Source organism: Narcine bancroftii, chromosome 2 (genome assembly GCF_036971445.1).
Source record: "Narcine bancroftii isolate sNarBan1 chromosome 2, sNarBan1.hap1, whole genome shotgun sequence".
NCBI lineage: Eukaryota > Metazoa > Chordata > Chondrichthyes > Torpediniformes > Narcinidae > Narcine > Narcine bancroftii.
This window is the reverse complement of record NC_091470.1, coordinates 165787680-165810871: the sequence shown is the minus strand read 5'-3', so window position 1 is coordinate 165810871 and position 23192 is coordinate 165787680. Positions and strand designations below refer to the sequence as shown.

The window sequence follows — 23192 nt, the reverse complement described above, 5'->3', positions numbered from 1 at the left end:
CTTGGACTAACTACAGGGGCAGCACAGGCTTGTTAGTTGGAAGGGCCTGTATGTCTAAATTATTTTTTTTAAAGTCCGATGAACAATACTTTGACAAATTCAGGTATGGACAATTCAAGAGATTATTTGTGACAACAACAAGCTAATGAGCAGAATTAATTTATTAAGCATGCTTCATTCTTTATAAAGGAGCAATGCCTAATGAAGTCACACAATCTGTTCTCAAGCCTTCAGTGCCTCAGCATCAGTTATGATGGTGTTGTCTGTCCTTTGCTGTGTCCTTTGGATGAGTTTCTCTTTCTACTCACACCATCTCTTTCTCACACACACCCCTGCTCTCTCACTGTTTCCCTATACCTCTGCTTCTCTTTTTCACATACATGCTCTGCAGGTGGCTCATCCCACCCGCTCTCCAACCATCTTTTTTAAATTTCAATTTTTTTTTGGTGTGCATCTGGAGCTTTGGTCGATGGTTTGGACTGGAGGCTGTATGGCTGCGGAAGCTCTGGAGGCAAAGCCATGGATATTTGGTGACTCGGGACGGGGCGGGGGGGTGGGGGGGACGGACACGAGACTTCCTCTGGCTTTGAGGGGAGTTGGACAATTTTTGCTGATAGCAAATCTTCATCTGCCTTACAGTAGACTAAAGATATTTTGCACAATATTTTTTGTTTTATTACATGACAATAAAATAATCTTGAAATTAATAAACCCATTTTAATGTTCACCTGATGTATCTTAGTGCTGTGGTACTGTTGCTATAATTGGGCAGTGTTGTATGGATTATTAAAGCAAATGTACCATTATCATGAGTTAAGGTCAAGTAACAGGTGTTCTGCCCATGAGCCTGTACCATCCAATTAACCTGCAGTCCTCCCACATACATTTTGAAAGGTGGGAGGAAACCAGAATGCCCAGAGAAAACAAATACAGAGACGGAGAGAACATACAAACTCCTTCAGTCGCTGGCACATAATGGGGTTGTACGAACTGCATCAACCATCCATTTAACTAGCAAACCTCTGTTAAATCACTTGCACTAACCCTAAATTAATCCCATCTTCATTCTCCCCCCTCCCCTCTCCCCCCACCCCTACACATCTATGTGGGAGGCCACCAGAGCACCCAGTGGAAGCCCATGCAGTAGCAGAGAGAACATGGAATCTCCACGCAGACTGTGCCTGGGGACAGGTTGAACTAGGATCTGTGGCATTGTGGGGCTGTGCCATCCACTCCCACACTTTTTCTCGTTGATTCTACACAACAACTAACAGTCTCCTGATTGATCCTATTCCTAAATATTTCCAAAACTCTACATTGTTTAATTTATTGCCAAGTCTTGCTTCTTTTGCAGCCTAAATTTACCCTTTTTTTGCCAGCCTGAACAAAACCATCTCGCTAATTGTCTCGCAAGCTGTTACAAATAACTTTGGATTTACCAGATGTTTCAAGTACTGTGTTATGTCTCCATATTGCCAAACAATTTAATATATTTGTCCTGTCTACAGTGATCTGTCTGCTTCCAACCTAATAGTACTGTCAAAATTCATACCCTGACCTTTACAGTTCAGCACACTTCTTGCAGTGAGGAACATTTGACTTAGCTGATTGTCATGTACTTAACCTTAACTCACGATGATAATGTTGCATTTGCTTTAATAATCCATACAACACTGCCCAATTATAGCAACAGTACTACAGCACTAAGATACATCAGGAGAACATTAAAATGGGTTTATTCATTTCAAGATTATTTTATTGTCATAATAAAACCAAAAAATAATATTATACAAAAATCTTTAGTCTACTGTAAGGCAGACGAAGATTTGCTATCAGCAAAAATTGTCCAACTCCCCTTAAAGCCAGAGAAAGGGTCCTGTTTCCCCCCCACCCCAGTCACCGAATGTCCATGGTTTTGCCTCCAGAGCTTCCGCAGCCATACAGCCTTCAGTCCAAACCATCAACCTAAGCTCCAGATGCACACCAAAAAAAGTCTCACTAAGCTTACCTATTAGACTGTCTCCAAACTTCATTTGCTATCCCACATAATAAGTGTCCATTTACAAAGAACCTTGGATTCTTAATATTGTTTAATGTTTCAAATGGAATGTTTGAAAGCAACTCCCGTATCAGGAGTACAAATAGTGGTTAGTGCTGCATGAATGTTTCTAATTTACACACCCAAGGGGTGGGAGGGGGGGCGGGGTGGGGGTGGGGGTGGCGGGGCGGGGTAGGTAGAGAGAGAAAATGCAGGAAACACGCAGTAGTCTGGCAGCATCTGCGGAAGGAAACACAGAGCAAATACTTCTTCGGGATGAAAACCCTTTGTTGAAACAGGAAAATACTCCTTCCATTCTGTAGTCTCCAGATCAGCTACGATTTATTGCAACGTAATAAAACATGAAATTTCCTTTGAGTCTGCCATGAGACAGACAAGGATTCCCCATTGGCATTGCCTTGCACCCCTTACTGTCAGAGAAAGAAGCAAAAGAGAGTCACCTAGTCTCCATGGATTTGCCTTTGCAGCCTTACTAGGCTTAAGTTCAGTACAAACCATTGGCAATCCGAGCCTAGAACCAAACCTCCAGCACGATGAGGAAGCCTTCAGCGCCTGAGGTCCTTTAGGGGCTCTTCTTTCCCTCGGCACCCTGTCGAATCCTGGTTCCGATACATGGTTCTTATGAACCGGTCACCAGCAGGGTGTGAGGGTTCCTTGTCGGCAAGCAACACTTTTGCCTGTTGCCTGTGTGTGTCTTTCAGCCACAGAGCCCCCTCTCCCTGTCCTTGGGGACAGTAGCAGAGAGAACATGGAATCTCCACGCAGACTGTGCCTGGGGACAGGTTGAACTAGGATCTGTGGCATTGTGGGGCTGTGCCATCCACTCCCACACTTTTTCTCGTTGATTCTACACAACAACTAACAGTCTCCTGATTGATCCTATTCCTAAATGTCCTTGGGGTCATCTCCTTCTCATTACTGGTGACCTGCAGCAGTCCACTGTGCCCCTGAAGTGTCCGCAGCCAAACACAGGCACCTCCATCTTGGGTCTAGACCCAGCGGTCACAGAATTAGCAGGTCATTTAAAGCCTGTACGAAGCCGATGGCAGTAGGACCCTTCGGAGGGGTGCTGAGTTCTCCACTCTTCCTGGGACTGGCACCAGTGGCAGTACGACTGTTACAGCAGCTCGGGTGATGCCAGCATCATCCATTGCTGGTCATGCAGAGGGTTCAATGAATAACCTGGTAATTTACGCCGAACTCCATTACACTCCTACAATTGCCATGAACCCATTTCAACACAAACCCTGAATTGCCAGAAACGTTGGAAAGCAGCCCAGTTGGATTTGAACCAAGTAAATTGAGCCCATCTGTGACCAAATTACTGACTGACCCTGCCCATTTATTCTTTGAGATGGTAGCAATTACTGTTTTATTCCCACCAGATTCCAGCTGTTCATGACTTTGGACTCTTCATGTCTCTCATCGTGGCCTGCTGCTGGATAGCTGTTCTGTTCCTAATGCCAGCTACACTCTGCATTTGGAGTCAGTACATTTCGCCGCTGGAGATGGCGCGCTGCTCCAGGTAGGAACGCCATTACCTTCTTCTGCACTTATGAAAGGGAAAACTGACTTTCCTGAAGAACACTACAGTAAATACTCCCAGTATCTGGCACCAATGGGAATTGGTAGATGCCGGAGAAGTGAATTTTACAGTTGCTTGAGACTGTGTTGCCTGGATTTTAAACTTGCGTTTTTTGTTTTTTTAACCCATTTATTGTCCACATTTTTTTTTTTTTTGCCAGTTGCTTTAGGCTTGGTTGCTTGCATTTTGGATAAAAGAGGTTTACTGCATCAGTTCGATTTACAGAGCAACTCAATGGAGGCCAAAGCCTCAAGGTGTCTTGTGTTCCAGTCTCAAAGCTGTGACACATTAATGGGCATGAAGCTATTTGATTTAAAGCACATGAATTATGCCACATGGTTATGATCACTCATTCACCTAGTATTTAGACCCTCGCCTTGACTTCAAAGTCAGGTTCACCACATTCTGACTCCAGAGGCAACCCTGCCCATTTTTACTCCCGCCAAGGTCTTCAATGCAACACACACACACACACACACACACACACACACACACACACACACACACACACACACACACACACACACACACACACACACACACACACACACACACACACACACACACACGATGGCCTGCTCCAAGGAGAAAAGAAAAGCTGAGAACAAAATTGTCCGCAATGCTCAGACACGCCAGGGCTAGCACCACGCTATTACAGTGCAACCGACATGGGTTTGAATCGGTGCTGTCTGTTAGGAGCTTGTACGATCTCCACTGTATCTGCGTGTGTTTCTTCTGGGTGCTCGGGTTGCCTCCCACATTCCAAAAAAGATGTACAGGGTTAGTTGATAAATTGGTCACATGGTGTATTTCGGTGTTGTGGACTGTTACTGAGCTTTATCTCTAAATTACAAAATAAAATTAAGCACAGCCCGGACTTAAATTGGTCTCTTTGCAAGTGCTTGAAAACCTTTGTCACATTGAGCACAAACCCTCTTCAAAAATGATATCAGGTGGATTTGTTCTGAAGCAGTTTTGGCAGGGTCAACCTCAAAGTCTCCTGACTGCTTCCCACCCAGCTGAACACTGGGACTTGCAGCAATCTCCAAGGAAGGTTCAACCTTCAAGGCTTATTCCCAGAGCAGCAAAATGTCTCCTCGCTTGTCAGGAAGGCTCAACAGTGACTGCCTTTGCTGAGAAGACTGAAGGGCACCATTTCTGTCATCCTTCTACAGGAGCTCGGTCGAGAGCGTTCTGGCCGGCTGCATCACGGTGTGGTATGATTGCTGCAGAGAAATGGGTCTGAGGTCGATCCACAGGATCATACGAGTGGCAGAGAGGATCACTGGAGTCTCCCTTCCCCACCCACCCCCCCCCCCACCCAATATGAGAAGGGTCTGACAGAAGTGGCTCAGGTTGTCCATGAACAGACACATATAAGCATTCACGTACAAGACACACTGATGCAAACATCTGCACTTGTCCACGCAGAGGTACATTCAAGTGTTCATACATGTAGACACATTCACAGAATGACACATTTTTATACATGCATGTCATATACAGACAGAGGCATGTGGACATATGCAGCCATTTTCATACATCTATGGTTTACATGAATGAATATGGTGCTCTGTGGTTAGTAAGGGATTTTCTTAAGGTGGTATGTGAGGGGACATATACCTCTTTCCTGATGGCAACAACAAAAACCGAATGTCATGGGTGGTGTAGATCCTTGATGTAGATGTTCTCAATAATGGGGGAGTGTTTTGCTTGCTAGGATGTGTCTGCTATCTTTTGCAGTGCTTTCTGCTCAGATGCCCCCATAACAGGCCATGATGCAGCCAGTCAGCACATCTTCCACTACATACCTATAGAAGTTTGCCAAGGTTTCCAAGGTCAGACCAAACCTCCACAAACCCCTGAGGAAGTAGAGGCACAAATGTGCTGTCTTCACGATAACATAGTGTGTTGTGTCCTCGTAAATAGTGACTCCCAGAAATTTATATTTGCTTATCCTCTCCACCTCTGATTACCCCAATGATCAATGGCTTGTACACCTCTGATTTTCCCTTCCTAAAGACCACATTCAGCTCCTTGGTTTTGGTGGGATTGAGTATGAGGTTGTTGTTAGTGCACCATTCAGCCAAGATTTCAAACCCCCTCCTGTATGCTGTCTCATCACTCCTTTTTTTGTACAACTTGCCACTGTGGTGTTATCAGTAAACTTGTAGATGCTGTTGTTACTGTACCAATCCACACACTCTTGGATGTAAAGCAAGTAGAGCAGGGGGTGAAGAAGTGCTCCTGTACTGATGGAGATTGTGGAGGACATGTTCTTGCTAATCCTCACTGGTTTGTGTCTGGAGGTGGGAAAATCCAGGATTTAATCCAGGATATCATCTGCTGTGGACCTGTTGCTTCTGGTGGCAAATTGGAACAGATCCATGTTGCCACTCAGACAGAAGCTGATATGCTTCAACGCAGCCTCTCAAAACACTTCAAGGTGGATGTGAGTGCCACTGGTCAGGTAGTCATTTAGGCCAGTTAACACACTCTTGTTGGGCACTGGTACAATTGAGGTCTGTTTGAAATAGGTAGGCACCCTGTCCTGACAGGGTGCATATATTAGCAAGTTTGTCAGTGCAGGTTTTCAGAACTCAGCCGAGTACTCCATCCAGATCAGATGCTTTCCTTGGATTGACTCTCCTTAAGGTACCCCTTCAAGACAAGTTGACATGGGTTAGCACACTGACAGGAGCCAGCCGTGCACCAACTGTTTAGGGGAGGGGTAGTGGGAGAAGCAAATTTGTGTCCAATGCATAAGTGCTAGGCGATCACCTTCGCATTAACTGGGGTACAGCCCATTCATAGGGGCCATTGACAAACTAAATTGTATTCAGAAGAAAATTGTAATAAAGGAGAACCAGTCGGAAATAAGTCATGGGAATGACCACTTTTAGTTATATTTAGCTTAAGAATGAGGAGCAGGAGTCGGTCATTCAACAACTCAACACCATTATATGTTGCATACTTTATATTCAAAAGAGAGTTGGATGTGGCCCAATGGGTATGGAGAGAAAACAAGAATAGGATCCTGAGATCAACCACGATCATATTGAATGGTGGTGTAGGCTTGAAGGGCTTTACTGTATTTCAATAGTACAGAACATGTATTATTACACAATATTGCCTTTTACCTGCTGTAAGGAGACAATCGCCATTAGTCATCTGGTTCCCCTCATGGAACGAAGGAAAGAGAAGCAAATGAGAGTCCCCTCCATCACTAACTGTCCATGGATTTGCCTTGAGCTCTCCCACAGCCTCTGCAGCCACATACTCCTGTACGATCTATCGGCAACCTGAGCTCCAGATCCAGTCCTTGGACGTGATGCGGAAGCTTTCAGCACATGAGGCCCTTCGGGAGCCCTTCTTGTCCTTTTGAAACCCAGCTCCAATACCTGGTTCCCATGTGCCTGCCTCCAGCAACCCCCAGCCTATACGGGTCACTCAACTACAAGTTGCTCACAGCCCGTGTGGGTCCCTCAGCCACTGAGCTCCTTGCTTGCCTGCTGCCAATGGTCACTGTTCAGTAGGATCATCTCCTCTGCTTCTCCTTCTCACCAGGGGCTGGGGGTGGGGGGTGGGGTTTGGAGGGGTTCTCCCCGCTTCTGGTCCACGTCTTGCTGGAGTCTGCAGCCCCTCATGGCCACTGCTGTGCAGAGGCGATACCGTCTTGGACGGCAACCCTCAGTTGTAAGCTCCTCCAGCAGACATTAGGACTGGAGAGTTGAACCCTTTGGATCAGTGCTGCATCTCCCAGGTCCCCACCGGCAGCAGTTCTTCCATTTCACCCACTCCAGCAGTGCTGCCACAGCAAACCGAGACCACGCAAAATTTTTTATTTGGAGTAAGCAAGATCAGTTCTCCAAGGGTAACTGAAAGGCCTTCCATTTAATTTCCTGCATCTCTCTGTGGTGCAACCTTTAAAAAGCCATGTTGTTCATCAGACAGATGTTGTTGATGTGGCATTGGACATAGTGTGACTGAAACCTCTCTGAGAGAGACACTCCTTGATAGGCCTATCTCTACTGCCTGTCCCTGAACAGCCCTGTGGCCAGCTGTACTTGTAACAACACCTCTAGTGAAGGACTGCTCTCAACTGGGTAACCATGGAAGCACGAGGTGTGTGAATATTGAGGAAAAGACCACTGATCGCTGTTGCTAGAGTTTGAGAGGCATGCAAGGAGCCCATAACTAGTTCTGAATCTGCCCAGTAATGACCCAATATCCATAATGTCCATGCCTTGATGAAGGTCTGAAGCCCAAAACGTCAGTTGTGTGTCTTTATCTTTCCTTGTATAAAGGAGTGGCTGAGTTTCTCCAGCATTGTGTTTTCACTTCAACCATGCTGTCGACAGACTGTCGTGATTTACATCCTTAGAGGTTTGGCTCAAGTGAAAAGAGACGCAATATCCAAGCACAAGGTGCACCTGGTTTTGGTAGGACTATTTCATGAAAGTATTAGCTTGGAGTTCCGATTTCATACACGTGAAAGTAAAGAAACCTTGATTTATTTCTGAATGAATGGAAATAGGGATTGTGTGAATAATTATGACATTAGATATGTTTCTAGTGCCAGAGAACATCAAACACACTGGACTGGAATACACCATGCTCAGCAGGTGTCACCTGAAGAAGGGCCCAGGCCCAAAGCATTGGTTACCCTTTATGCTGCTTGATCTGAGTTTCTCCAACATATTTGTGCACTGCACTCGGCCACAGCGTCTGCGGACTTTTGTGCTTAACAGCATCAAACACAATGTCTTGGATTGAGACAGGGTGCGCCTAATCCAGGAAAGAAGTTTTTCTGGACAAATCAAATTTGGCTCATTTAGCGCGTCGAGCGACTCATAGACTTGTTGATTCAAACCAAGGCTTTTATTACCAAAAGACTGGAACATAGTACATCGAGGTCGACCAGTCCAGAGTGACCTGGATCTGGTGAAGTGCAGCTCCTTATGACCTGGCCAGTAGGTGTGGCTACTCAGCCAATCATTAGAACTAGATACAGAGGTGATAGGGTCCCACACTATCACAGGCCATGTGATGCTTTATTTTAAACATCTGATTTCTAAACTTGCATTTTGTATATAGCATATCAAACTGAAAATCAACGTGTTTCGAGTGTTAATCTCTCTTGAATTTAACCATTTCTTGGCATGACCTTATCCTGAAATATCTCCAGAATGAAACATGGACCTCCAGATTCTGTTCAACCCTCTCCCACCCCGCCTATCTCCCCTTCTCCTATCCCTATCTCTCCTTCAGCTCTTCATTCACTGAATCTCCCCCAGTCAGTTCCCTCCTGTACTCCTATGGCCTTCTGCCCGTCAGCCTGTGTTCTTACCCCTGCCCCTTCTTCCCTCCTCCCCAAGCCTTGTTATTCAGCTCATCTACTGAAGAAGGCCTCAGGCCCGAAAAGTTGGTTATGTATCTTTACCTCCCATGGACGCTGCGTGACCTGCTGAGTTCCTCCAGCATTTTTGTTCTTACTGTAATAAATTTAAATTTAGACATACAGCACGGAAACAGGCCATTTTGACCCGTGCCACCCAACCACACCCAAATGACCTACAACCCCCGGTACATTTTGAATGGTGGGAGAAAACCAGAGCCCTCAGGGAGAGCCCATGAAGACACAGAGAGAACATACAAACTCCTTACAGTCAATGCTCACCGTGCTGCCCCAACACTAACCACTTTCCACCAGCATTAAGGCTGATTCTCATATAATATGGTATTTTGGCAGATTTTTCATAATATTGTTAAATTTAACAAGGAAGCCATTTAAATCACCCAAATAACATACAGCACTTCTCAATACTTCGTATAGAATTAATTGTGTTCAATTACACTGATAAAATTGGCAAATGCATTTCCCATTTTGCACACAGCTGGATTCTAAAATCAGCATTTAGACGAATGACCAATTACTTTTTCAAAGTGTTATTAGAAAGAAACTGGGGAGAAAAAAGGCTTGCTCTTTTTAAACATCAGTCAAGTCAAATTTATTGTCACAATAAATGCACAGAACCTAAGTGCATTTGCAATCTCTGGTTCTCAGGGCAAAACATGCAGACACACAACCAGACATAACACATTTCCACAAACCAGAAGAAAGAATCCTTTGGCATGTGCCTTCTATCCTTGACACTGGACATCCTGCTGGGTGCAAACTGAAACATAACTGTAAAGGTAATGGTTCCATTATTGTCACGTAATACTACATTTACTAGAAACAAAAGTTGTTTGACACCAAGCAGTGTTTCTCGGAAGCTTCCAAATCTCTCATGTTCCGCCTGAATGTGCCTGTCAAAACACGGAAATGTTGGAGGAACTCAGCCGGTCTTGCAGAGTCCGTTGGAGGTAAAGATGTATAACTGACGATTCGGGCCCGAACCTCCAGCATTTCTGTGTTTAAATGACATTCACAGCGTCCAAAGGTTTTCATGCTTCACATCGTTAAGGCCCGTTATTGTGCTTTCATTCGGTACTTCTCCAAACAAGAGGGAATGTTGTGGGGATAGATTAAAGAGGAAGATTGGTTTTGCGTGTTTGTCCTCGTTTCTTAGTGCTTGTTGATCAACCTTGGGTTTTTATTTTGTTTAATTTGGTGATGCAGGCCCTTCCAGCCCATGATCCTGCGCTGCCCAAATACATTCCTGTAGCGAACCATTGTTACACTGTGATTGGTTACTATCGACTGGACACGCCACCAGAGACTGATCCTACCCATAGCCCCTTGCAGGCAGCCCCTTTCCTTTTGCTCTGATCAGTCAAGGAGGTGGATGGTTGTTTGATAGCGTTCCGGTCTTTCACTATTAAAAGCCCGATTGTGAATTAGCAATGATACATCAACTTCAATTACCCCTTCTAACCCCATACATCTTTGGAATATGGAAAGAAGCAGCAGTAACTGGAGAACAGACAGCAGCAGAGATTCAAACTCTGGTCACTGGTGTCATAATAGTGTTGAGTTTTCTGCTACACACTAATGTTTGATGTGCATTTTGAACATGTTTTCAGTAAAACGCAAGCTTTACTATTTTTAATTATTGCATCTCCCTCTTTTCGGATTCAAGATTCCTTTATTGTCATGTAATAGTACAGAACAGGTAATATTACTCAAAAACGCCTTCTGCCTGCCGTAAGGCAGACAAAGTCACCGTTAGTGTTACCCAGTGCCCCTTTTAGTAAGAGAGAGAGAGAGAGAGAAGCAATGAGAGTCCCTTCAGAGTCACTTAGGTTCTGTGCATTCACCTCCAGTGGTCCCATACCTTCTGCAGGCTCCCAGACCCTTATTTGAAACATCAACAAACTGAGCTCGAGACCCAAACCTCAGACAAAGCCTTCAGTGCCTGAGGGGACACCAGAGTGGATGCAGCCCAGGGCATCACAAGAAAAGAACCTCCCACCACCATCGAGAACATCCACAGCGAGCGCTGCCGTCAGGGAGCTGCAGCAATCACCAAAGACCCAGCACATGCTCTGCTCTCGCCACTGCCATCAGGAAAGAGGTCTAGGTGCCACAAGAACTCGCACCACCAGGGTCGGAAACAACTGCTACTCCTCCACCATCAGATGCCTCAACAACGAGCTCAATCATGGATTCATTTGAGGACTCTTTCTTTTGCACTTCCTTGATTATTTTTTGTTCTCTCTGAATCGCACAGTCAGTTTGTTTACATCTCTTTATTAGTTTACATGTGTACGTGGTGTACAGTTTTTTTGCATTACCAATAAATGATGATTCTTCCTCGCCTGCAGGAAAAAAATAATCTCAGTATTGTATATGATGTCATGTATACACGCTGACAATATTTCTGAAATTTGATCTAAAAACAATGTGCTGGAAATGCTCAGAATCAAGAATGAGAAGCTTTTGTGATGGTTCAGTTATCAATTATGTTTTTTACACAGCCGCTGTGTTCCAGGAAATGATTCCCAATTTCCCACAATGCAGTTTGTGTAAAAAGATCAGAATGGGAATATCGTTCCGATATTTTTACCTCCTCATCCCCTGCAGGCGATCCGTGAACAACAGTCTAACGAGTAGGGCATCCAGCCTATCGTGGTGTGATGCGGATTTTTGAAGTTTAGGTCGTTCCTGCACGAGCGGCCACTCCAGGAAGACGCTTCAGAATGGGATTTAAAAAATCACATAAGGTTTATGTAAAAAGAGCATAAATGGTTAATGAGCAATTACTGATTTACTGACATTTTCAAAGCAGAGCACCCTATGGCCAAGGGAATACCATAATACAAGGCAGAGACTAATTTAAGGATTAATAATTTAATAGAAATAAAAAAACAAAAGAGCTTTCAGGTATATAGCATCTTATACAATTTTAATGAATGCTAAGAACCATTGCAGAAGATAGGGCAGTCGCTATGTGAGTAGCCTTGAATAAATACAGCATTGAGTTTTGGATTAGTATTATCCAGAATATCCTCGGCGTCTGCTTAACAAGTGATATATCCTAGAGAGTCAGCATCTTCTCGCTCGTCAGGAAGGCGCAACAGCGACCGCACTTTCTGGGGCGGGCAAGGCTTCCGGCCACCATCACGTCAACTTTCGACAGGAGCTCTATCGGGAGCGTCCTGGCCAGATGCATCACAGTGTGGGTACGGTGGCTGTAGAGCATCAGATCAAAGGTCAACCACAAGAATATAAGATTGGCAGAGAGGATCCCCTCCCTCCCTCCCACCCTTCCCCCATCTTTCCCCCCCATCCCCCCTTCTCCCCTTCCCTCCCCTCTTCCCTCCCCTGAGCCAAAATCAACTCTCCTCTTATCATATCCAATTAATCACTTATGACTGTTCGGTCTGCACTCCTGCCCCTTCCTTTCTTCCCCCTGAATCTCTAGTCTTTAATTAAGGTGCCTGTCTGCTTTTTGCTTATACCTTAAAGAAGGGCCCTAAAAATAAATCAGTAATATGTATTTACCTCCCATGGATGTTGCAAGACCGGCTGAGTTCCTCTAGCATTTCTGTGTTTTTACTGCAGTCTCGGCATCTGCAGACTTTTGTGTTTCGCTCTGTTGAAGTGAAAAGTGCAATTAAATGGTGCAAGGCCTCATCTTTTACCAATGCAAGATCTGTTCATGATTTGACTGAAAGTAGATTTAGTAGAGCATTATTAGTGATTCTAATAGTGTCAGAGTAGAGATATCAGAGTGGAACAGTTATAATGAATGTAAAGAGAGGATCAGCTTTGAATCTTTTCTGCAAACACGTCAAAAGAAGATCATCACTGTACATCTCATTGCTTTTTCTGTTATCTTTGCACAAAATATTTTCTACACTCAAACCACAGGATTGCTTCAAAGTGTATCTTTTAATTAGGTTTTAGCTGGGACATGATGCATTAATGCAATTGGTGTTTGATTTGGCCAAACCTCAGAAGGGCTGCCAGCTTCTTCTCATTATCCTATCATTCAGGCAAGATAGCAAGGACCTGGCTGCCTTTTGCTGTTTGTCACTGGGTTGAGAATAAACTGGACACAGATTTGTGTTGGTCAACCATGACAGGCTAATTGGTACATACATTCATCCTCTTGACAGCTTGAGAAGGGGCAGGCAGAGAATTCCTTTAAGTGCAACAAGGTATTGATTAGTAATTTCTAAAAAGTAAATAGGACTATAAGACATGTAAATTTAAATGCAACAGGCCAATTCAGCCCTACGAGTCCGTGCCACTCAATTTACACCCCATTAAACTGCACCCCAGTATGCTTTTGAAGGGTGGGAAGAAAGAAACTGATGCCTCCCCCCCCCCCCCCCCCCCCCCCCCCCCGAGGGAAAACCCATACAGACACAGGGAAAATGTACAAACAGCACAGATTCAAACCCAGGTCTGGTCCAGGCATTGCGCTAACTGCTTTGCCAATCATGCTGCCCAATAGGAGCGGAGATAGACTATTCATCCTACCGAGACTGCCCTCCCCCATATTCGATCGTGAGCTGAACCATTTTACCCCTCAGCCCCATAACCTTTGATGTTCTGGCTGATCAAGAAACTATCAATCTTTTGCATAAATGCTTGAGGAGACATGATGGTCAAAGATGGTCAGGATCTCTGATTATAATTGTTTAGTTCAGCATCACACAACAGATTCAAAGAACCAATATTTCTACAATCTGAAGGAGTTTAGCCATTACACAATCAGATGGCATAAAAGGCCATTTACCTAATTGACCTGACTGAAATAGATGGAAAGGCAATTAACGGAACAAACTGGATTACTCATCCAAAAAATATGGCAAATTTTTGACCAACCAGATGACCTCCTTCTACACCAGAATGTTACTGATTCTGTTTCAGTGGTAGGTGTGATGTTTATTTTTATTGTAATAAATAAACTTGGTTTCTTTGAAAACAACTATATTAGCTATAGACTCAAGACCGTGTGGAGACATCCATCTTGAATCTAATCGAAGCTGCACCAAACTAGTCTCCGAATCCCTCCAGTGGTCAGGAGGATCACTAGCACCCTATCGTTACAGCAGGGATCCTCGATAATTCGTCGAGCCCTATTTAAGTATCATTCCTGATTTGCAGCATTAATGCAAGTCGAGCAAAAACCAGACAATATGCAGCACCACGCTCTGTCCTTTCCCACCACACCAATTGAAGGATGGCGATCTGGAAGTTGATGATACCCAATCCAAACTGAAGGTTATTGAAGAGAAAATGAGAGGAATAAATCCCTAAATAACCCACTTGTCAGATTGAAGGAGAAACAAAATAAAATGCTGTGTTTGTTGCCTGCATTCATACTTTCACTCACTAGGATTGCTGTCAACATTGGAATCTGAATGCCGAATGCATTCATTAATGGTACCTAAATTGCTTAACAGCTGGAATGAAATTATCATATTCTAATCACCCAAAATATGAAGACCAAGCTGAAGTAAGTCCAGAGAAAAATAATGAGATTTCATTTCTCAACAACAGTAATTCTGGATGAGGAAAGATTACTAAGGCATTTCATCCCAGATGGCCACTATTGTTCATTTCATGTGGATGTTACACTGTGATGTGTCCAAACCATGAAATAATTTTGTTGAATCTACAGTTCAGAAAATTATAGATCCTGCAGAATCAAAACAGCCAAAGTGGGTCGAGTAATGATTTTTGTCAGTCAGCTTTGCAACTTATTCTTGTAAGCATTTGACTCGTCAAAAGGTTCAGGGCTCTCTGCTTCCTGAAACATTAAGTGTAAGGCAGGAGTGGTCAAATTTGCTCAAAGTAAGAGCAGCATGTGATGAACTTCAGATGTTTGAGAGCTGCAAGACATGAAAGAAATTTACGTACACATTTTTACTCTAATATGCACATTTTGTTACAAACAATCTATATCAATACTAAAAAATACATAACAATATTTATTCATGAATGTAGTTTTTAAACTGCCAATTTTAATAATCAAAAAGTACATATATATCAAATATTTTCAAAATCCTGACTGATTATTGCGAGTCCTCATCTTGGTAATGAATTTTTGAAAATCGGCTGATAGGTTGTCAAGGCTGGGCAAATTAACTCTATCAAGGGTTGATTTGTAAGGATCACACGATACAGTGATTCACGGCAGTAAGTGGTGCCGAAAATTGAGTTGAGTTGCACACCACTCTTCTTCAGTTCAGGATATTTTATCTCTGGAACTTGCTTCCAGAGCTCGCTTGTCAACTGAGATTTATGGATCATCTTTAGGCCCAGATCCTCTTGCGATTCCATTAGTTCCATTTCCATAGCAGATGAATCTGTAACCAGAAGGCCGAGAATTAGACAACCATCATTGATCACATCAACCATGAGTGGATTTACAAGAAAGGTGAAGCAGGGCTTTGGCTTCTGCAAGTCCTCAAACTTGACTAGGAAAAATTATCAAGCGGTCCTTCATCTTTGTATTCTTCCAGTGAGTGGTCTTTTTATTTCAATATCAGGGAATTTGGAGACTGGGAAAGTGACTGAAGTTTCTTAACAATCTGACTCTTTGAAAAACTCTCATTTTATTCTAAAAGCTGAAAAATGTCTGAGTAAGATGAGAAACAATCCCATCCTTCCCTTGGAGTGCCAAGTTGAGAGTTTGTAGATGATTCATTATATCAGTAAGGAACATTAGATTTTGTATCCATTCATCATTCTCCAGTGGAGGATAAAATTTTTTCTTCAAGAAAAGGCTCAAACAGATCCACAAACCTACACAAGACATTGCTGGTTGACAGTCACCTCACACTGCAATCGAAAGAGACATCACTGAGTGATGCACTGTCAATAATCACAAAGGACTGAAGTTGTGAAACTGACGGACTTTTTATTAACTATAGACCGAAACAGCCGTCAACCTCATTAACCTGATCAAGGCAGAGTGGAATGGGGAGCACGCAAAGGGCTCTGGGCAGGATCGGTCTCGGGAGGCGTGGTCAGCCGGCAGCAGCTGATCATAACACAACAGTGGTTGACCCTGTGAGTTTATCTTCAAGCTCCAGTTCTCCAATAAACGTCTTGAATTGTCAATGGATCTTCCCATCTTAAGTGTATGAAATTGACAATTTCAAGGACAGATTTCATAACATCTTCCTACTTGTACTTTCCGGCTGCTAGGTGCTCGCAATGTATAAAGCAGTGAACAGGAAAGTTGGAATCATTTTTCATTAATGCAATTAATCCTGCATATTTTTTTCCCACTATTGCAGGTGCTCCATCTGGATGCAACACTGACTAGTTTATCCAGTGGAACATCAGCATTTTGTTAAGGCTCTTTCAAATGCATTTTTAATGTCAACGCCATGAGCTGTTTCTTTTAGTGCGACTATGTCCAACACCTCTTCTTTCATTATATCGGAGGAAACATAACAAATACTGCCCGTTATGATTTGTCTTGTGTGCCTGTAGCTCGCCGAGAGCTAAGCTGAATGCCAGTGAGTGCTTTAATGACTTTGCATTTTGCCTGCATCATTGGTGAGATAACCCTCTCCGTAGTGTGGCATGAAACTGATGTTTGTCCTATTAGTCGCCGATGTTTTGTGTTATTTGGGTCCAGCAATGCCACAATGTCAGCTATATTCTTTTGAATAAATTCGCCATCAAAATATTGCATGAGCAATATTCCACGGTATAATGAAACTAGGTTCAGTTGTTGTATCAGCTTCTTTACTGAATATTGTCAACAGCGGCTGCTGGCCACAATCGCAAGCCACACCCCACTAAATCCACCATCGTGAGTACCGCCTCATACGATTCCTGCCTCAGCTAACATGTTTCCACGAACTGCACATTATAAGTCAAAGAGCCATGGTGTGACCACCCCCGGTGTATGGTTTGTGTGGATGTGTCCTTGAACCAATTCCTTGCTATCCTATTTCAAAAAGTACCAGCATTGCTTTACTGGTATTGGATCTATTGTTCCAGATTTTTCACACCTTTATTGAGAAGTTTCTCTGAAAGATATACATCAGGGGCAAGAGGCCCCGAGTCCATTGCCAGCTCCCAAGCTCCCACTGCCACTAATCCAGCATTTCTCCTATTTCATTCTCCCTATTTCCTGTCAACCGCCACCAACCACACCCCCCACCCCCAGCCACATTTTAGGAGTGACTTGCATTGCTGAATTAACGCATTGACCTGCCTTTGCAATGTGGGAGGAAACTGGAGGAGCTGGAGAAAGGTACAAACTCCACAAAGACAATTCGGGAGGTCAGGATGAAATCGAGGTGTTGAAAGCAGTGTGGTGTACATCTCGATTAGTTGCTTCACTGTGCTGTTTACCATATTTAGCTCAATACTTTGAACTAAACTGCAGTTTAGACAATAGAAAAATAAACTATTGTACTCCTGATCAGAAACATAACTGGCTATAACTAATGGTTAAGCAATACAATTATATCTATTCTAATTGAGTGAAAGAAGTCATCAGGTGCTGTGGTGGTAGTTCAAAGCTGAAAAGTGCTAGAGAAACTCAACAGGTCAGGCAACGTCCCTTATGTTACAATGTTTCTGGCTTGAGGAAAACACTTTATCTTTACACAATAAAGAACGCTGAGTTTCTCCAGCGCTGTTAATTTTTTAAAATTTAGACATACAGAACAGTAAAGGCCCTTTCTGCCCACGAGCCCGCGCCACCCAATTAACCTACAACCGCCGATGGGAGGTGAATGGTGGGAGGAACCCAGAGGAAATCCATGCAGGCACGAGTAGAGCGTACAAACCCCCCCTTACAGGCAACGCTGGATTCGAGTTTGGGACGCTGGTGTTGTAAACAATGTTGCACTGACCTCTATGCAAACGGTGGTGCCCTGGTATCATCTTTGATATTGGTTTGACTAGTGTAATATTAGTGTTGTTGCAATAAATTAATGAATGAAGAGATAGCTTCTTAAAGAGAAAGCAAAGGAAGCTTTTCGAGGCACTGCCAACAACCCAAGGGATTTGCTATTTATTTAAAATATGTTTATGCTGAGAGGGCAGAAGAAACATTACAAAGACACACTAAAGGTCACCCTGAAGTTGCTTGACATAGGCACAACCATCCGGGAAACGCTGGCACAAAACCTCCCGACTTGGGACGGCCTTATCCACACGGGCTGTCACTTACGAAGCAACATAAGCGCGAGCTGCGCAGGCCCAGAGCCATCAGTGCAACGGCTTCAGTGCCTGCACATCTGCCCAACATGTGCCAGGATAATCTGTGCCCGAATTGGCTTGACCAGTCATCTTCGGACACACCGCATCCATTCTTAAAATGACTAAGAGTCTTCAACGATGGCAATGGACAGACGATAGATACGTTAATGATGCCCTTTGTTTTCTGCCAAAATAAAATCTGTCTTGAATAACAAAGGCGAAAATGATTTCACTGTAAATTCTGAGCAACATAATCCCGAAAACAGTTGACCTTTGATTAAAGTGGTTGTGAAAATTTGGACAGCTTTGAATTTAGATTTGCAGTGAAATTATTTCCATGAACATGCATAAGGCCATAAGTTGAATGTGCATGGGAGGTAAAAGGGAATTGACATCTCGGGCCTGACCCCTTCTTCAGAAGAGTCAAAAATCGGACAGATGGCAGACGGAGGGAAGCTGCCCAACAAAGTGATCTTCTGACCTGTATCTAGTCTCTCCAATGTAGAAGAGGTTAATTGAGAGCAATGTTTGCCACCCTGACGTGTCCACTGTAACAACATGGTCGTCCCAGTGGCCATTCACTTTAATTCCACGCATTATTGCCACACTGATATATATGCCCACGGTCTTGTATACTGCCAAATCAAGGCTACCTGTAAATTGGAGCGACACTTTATATACTGTCTTGGCAGTCTCCAACCAGATGACATCGACCTCCAATTTTTGTTAACTCCCTCCCCGGTACCTCTGTTTCCCTATCCACCTGTCTGCCCTCCTCCAACTTCTCACTCTAGTCGGAGAGCTACCCTTTCCAGCCCTCTCCCTCTCACTTCTCAGCTTCTTTCCTTCTATCCTCCCACCAGTAAGCAAAAAGAGGCCATTCAGCTCATCGAGTCTGTTCCATCATTCCTTTGAGAGCTGATCCATTTTCCCACTCAGCCCCACTGCCTGGCCTTCTTTCTATAACCTTTGACCCTGTCCCTTAATTACACCCACTGACTTAGCTTCACAACCACTTCTCCAACAAATTCCACAGATTCATCATCGTCTCGCAAAAAGAAATTCATCTGCGTCTCTGATCTAAGCGAACACCCTCCAATCTGAAGGTGTGGCTTCTTGTCCCAGGCTCTCCCACTGTGGGAAACAACCTTTCTACATCTACACTGTCCATGCCTTTCAACATTCAAAATGTTTCAATGAGGTCCATCTGTGACCTCTTACCTTACCTTGTGCTCCTCCTCCACCCCTTCCATCCACCCCCACCTATTTTCCTCCCACCCACCTTCTCTCCTGCCACCTTTTTATTTCAGGGGTGGGTCTGCCTAATTTTTGATCCCCCTGAAGAATCAGAATTTATTATCATGAACGAGTCATGAAATTCAGTGTTTGCAACAGCGTCACAGGGCAAACATTCATATTATAACCACCTTACAACATTACTGTAAAAAATAAAGCAACAGAGCACAAAAATGAGGCCATGTCTTTGGTTCATTGATTATTCAGGAATCTGATGGCAGCGGGGAAGATGCTGTCCTTGTGCTGCTGAGTGCTTGTCTTAAGGCTCCTGTACCTTTTTCCCGATGGTAGCAGAGTGAAGAGGGTGTGGCCTGGGTGGTGGGGTGGGGGTGGTCTTTGAGAATGGAGGCTGTTTTTTTTTAAAAGCTACCTCCTCGTGTCGATGTCCTGGATGGAGTGAAGTCTGGTGCCTGTGATGTCGCAGACCAAGTCAACAACCCTCTGGCATTTATTCTTGTCCTGAAGAAGGGCTCAGGGCCGAAATGTCCACTGCCTTTGTCCCCAGAGAATGCTGCATGACTGGCTGAGTTTGTTTTTTGCGCTGCACCAGACGCCAGCCTCTGCAGATTTTCTTATTCAGCAGAGTGAAGTTAAAAATTGATGACATTATCCAAGTGGGAACAATTGTTCTCCATTTTCCTGGACATTCTGTCTATCCTTTTTTCATGCAAATGATATCGATGAACGTGGGGAAAATCATAGATTGGTGCATTATAGATCGCAGTTCTGAGGTGTCCCCAATTGAAATGGACTTTTCTTAGCTCCCTGTCCATTCTTGACATCTGCTCCACTCTTCAGATCACCTGTCCGTCCACCTGCTTGTTCCACGCTCTTTAACCCTTGCAAACGCCTCAGACAGGCAAAACAAAACAATCTAACCCAACAACAGTGAGGGGAAAAGTACCATTGAAACTTCCTCTCCGGCAATCAAAACTAGAGCAAATAATTGCAGGCTACAGATGTTATTTGTAAAACAACAGCTGTGTTAAATATCATGTTAGTTGACAAGGTCAGTCATGGTAATCAGCCTCATTTTTACTGAACTATTATCATGTTTGATTGTTCTATGGACCTCCCTCTTCCCCCTTCCCCCTTCTCTCCCTCCCTACTACCTCCCTCCAGAAACAGCTGAAATCCATTTACTTTTTCAACACATAAATAATGCTCTTTTCAATATTTAATGCTGCAAATTATTTTCATCACACATCACTTTGAAAAAAAAAGAATATTAATTATGTTTTCAAATCTTTTGGTGCGAGACAAGTACTTATGATTCTAATACTTTATTTTGGAAGGTATTCACAACTTCCTTGGAATAGATTTGCAGAACATGACCATTTCAAGATGTGGAATAAGCTCCCATTGATAATGCTCACTCATTAACATCCTGACACATTAAATCTTTCCATGTTGCTGAGTATTTACAGCTTCTATTCTTATTTGCATTTTACGTAGAAACTTACGCATCGTCGAAATTCTTCAGTAAATGTCTCCGTGACAAAATATGGAAATTTGGCCATCTTCTCCAAATTCTACATGGTGGTGGGTTAACAAAGATTTGATTTAATATTCTAACGGAGGTCAGAGTAGCTTACCTAGTAGAGCCTTATGATTGTACTATCATTCACCAGGGCACAGCTTGAAACCATGAGCAAGTAACCCCAAATCAGAGCCTGGCAGGATGGAGGCAGAAATGATGTTTGCCCTAGTGTTGTGAATCGGGGTTCACAAGAACGATCCCGGAATTAAAGGGTTGTCATCTGACGAGTGTTTGGTGGCTCCAGGAGTGTAGAAGAATGAGAGGGGATCTCTTTGAATCTATTGAATACTGAAAGGACTTTTAAATTTAGCTTAAACATGCAGCTCAGAAACAGGCCTTTCCAGCCCAGGAGCCGGTGCAGCTCAATTAGCCTATGACTTCCATGCGTTTGGAAGGGTGTGAGGGAACCCACACAGCCGCGGGGAGAAGGAGCAAACTCCTTACAGACAGATTCGAACCCAAGTCTCAGGCACTGAAATAGTGTTGTGCTAGCCGTCACCCCAACAGTGCCTTCCTGGAGAGAGGAGATATGGAGAGGATGTTTCCTCTGGTGGGGGAGGGTGGTGGGGGTCTAGAACGAGAGGGCACAGACTCTGTATCCCTTTGGAACACAGATGAGGAGGAATTTCTGTGGAATTCGATGCAGTGGACGGAGGTGAAGACCAAGCCAATGAATAAATTTCAGACAGAGGTAGCTAGGTTCTTGAAATATTATTTTATTGTAATATTTATTAATTTATTGAATTATTAATCAAATTAGGAAGGGAATTGAGAGTTGTAGAGAGAAGGCAAGAGAATGGGGTTGAAGAGGATAGTAAATCAGCCATGGGCTGAATGGCCTAATTCCGCTCCTATGTCTCATGGTTTTAAATCAGGGATCATCCATTTAGGATTGACGTAAGGAGAAGTAGAAGCACTCGGGGGGTATTGAGTCTTTGGGTGTTGTGGAAACTCAGACACGGAGAGTGTTCCGGATAGATGGTCAGATATGAAGGGAAATAAGGCATGTATCATGAATACAAAAAAGTGAAAGGTTAATTTGCATTGATCGTAATCGTCAGCCATGATCCTATTGAACGACAAGTGAATTGCCTTCACCTGCTCCTATTTCTTAACTTTGAGTGAGAGCTGACCGCGAGGAAACCAATAAATATAGAATTCTGCTCACACTGCGAAGTACACCCGACCTAGATGGAGATCAATTAGCTCTTTTCGCAGAACACTAAATCCTCCTGGGAAGCTGCAGATTGCAGTTTGAAGCCCTGTGCCTGAAGGCAGGAGTGCATAACTCTCTCCTTAAAATTAATATGGATGCTACCAACTTGGGTCAGGAATTAAATTTTAACCCATGGTGAAAGCAGAATCCATAATGATAGATCCAAAGGGTTGGGGGTGGTGGGGGGGGGGGGGGGGTGGGTAGTTCCTGCACTTTCTCCTCTGCTCCAGGTTGTATGTTTGCTGCGTTACAATGAGAAAGATTGTCTTGGACGAATGTGGCTGCGTTCGTGGCTTGAATGGCCCAACCTGCTTTACAACCAAGAAGTAGCTGTGAAGTGCAGTCATTGCTGTTCTGAGGGTACAGCAGCTTCCCATGCTCGGGTGCTGCTGCTAAACGGTTTAAGGGCTAAAGGGCAGTGCGGTTAGCGCCACATGGCTACAGAGCCAGAGACCCAGGTACGAATCCGGCACTGTCTATAAGGAGCTTGTAGATCCTCCTTGTGTCTGCCTCGCGCCTGCATAGTGTGTATCCTGTATCTCTGCAAATCGTACCAAAATGTAGATATTTATTTGAAATTGTGTCTTTATTAAGTATATGTGTGATTATTTGCTGTGTATTGTGCATGTATGTGTGTCCACTGTGATCCAGAGAAACACTGTTTCATCTGGTTGTATATGTGCAGTCAGATAGTAATAAACTTGAACATTGTTGGCTAGTTTTATTCATTAGCACTGACAAGAAGTCACTCCTGCGGTCTCTGAGTCCAACCGGCCATATAGAATCTAACTTGCCATCTCACCCTGGTTCAGGGTGTTAATAGTACGAAATGGAAACAACGTCTCCTCCTCACTGATTATCCAC

At 43.8% G+C, this 23192-nt stretch overlaps 1 protein-coding gene across 2 annotated transcripts in view; it reads left to right on the top strand.

The window, feature by feature from the left end:
• disp3 (dispatched RND transporter family member 3) overlaps positions 1-23192 on the top strand; it is a 323436-nt gene that overhangs the window by 180039 nt on the left and 120205 nt on the right. For both annotated transcript variants that reach the window (XM_069919044.1, XM_069919043.1), the window contains exon 7: positions 3445-3584. In XM_069919044.1, coding sequence (XP_069775145.1) covers positions 3445-3584 — 140 coding nt within the window. The remainder of the gene's footprint in view (positions 1-3444; positions 3585-23192) is intronic.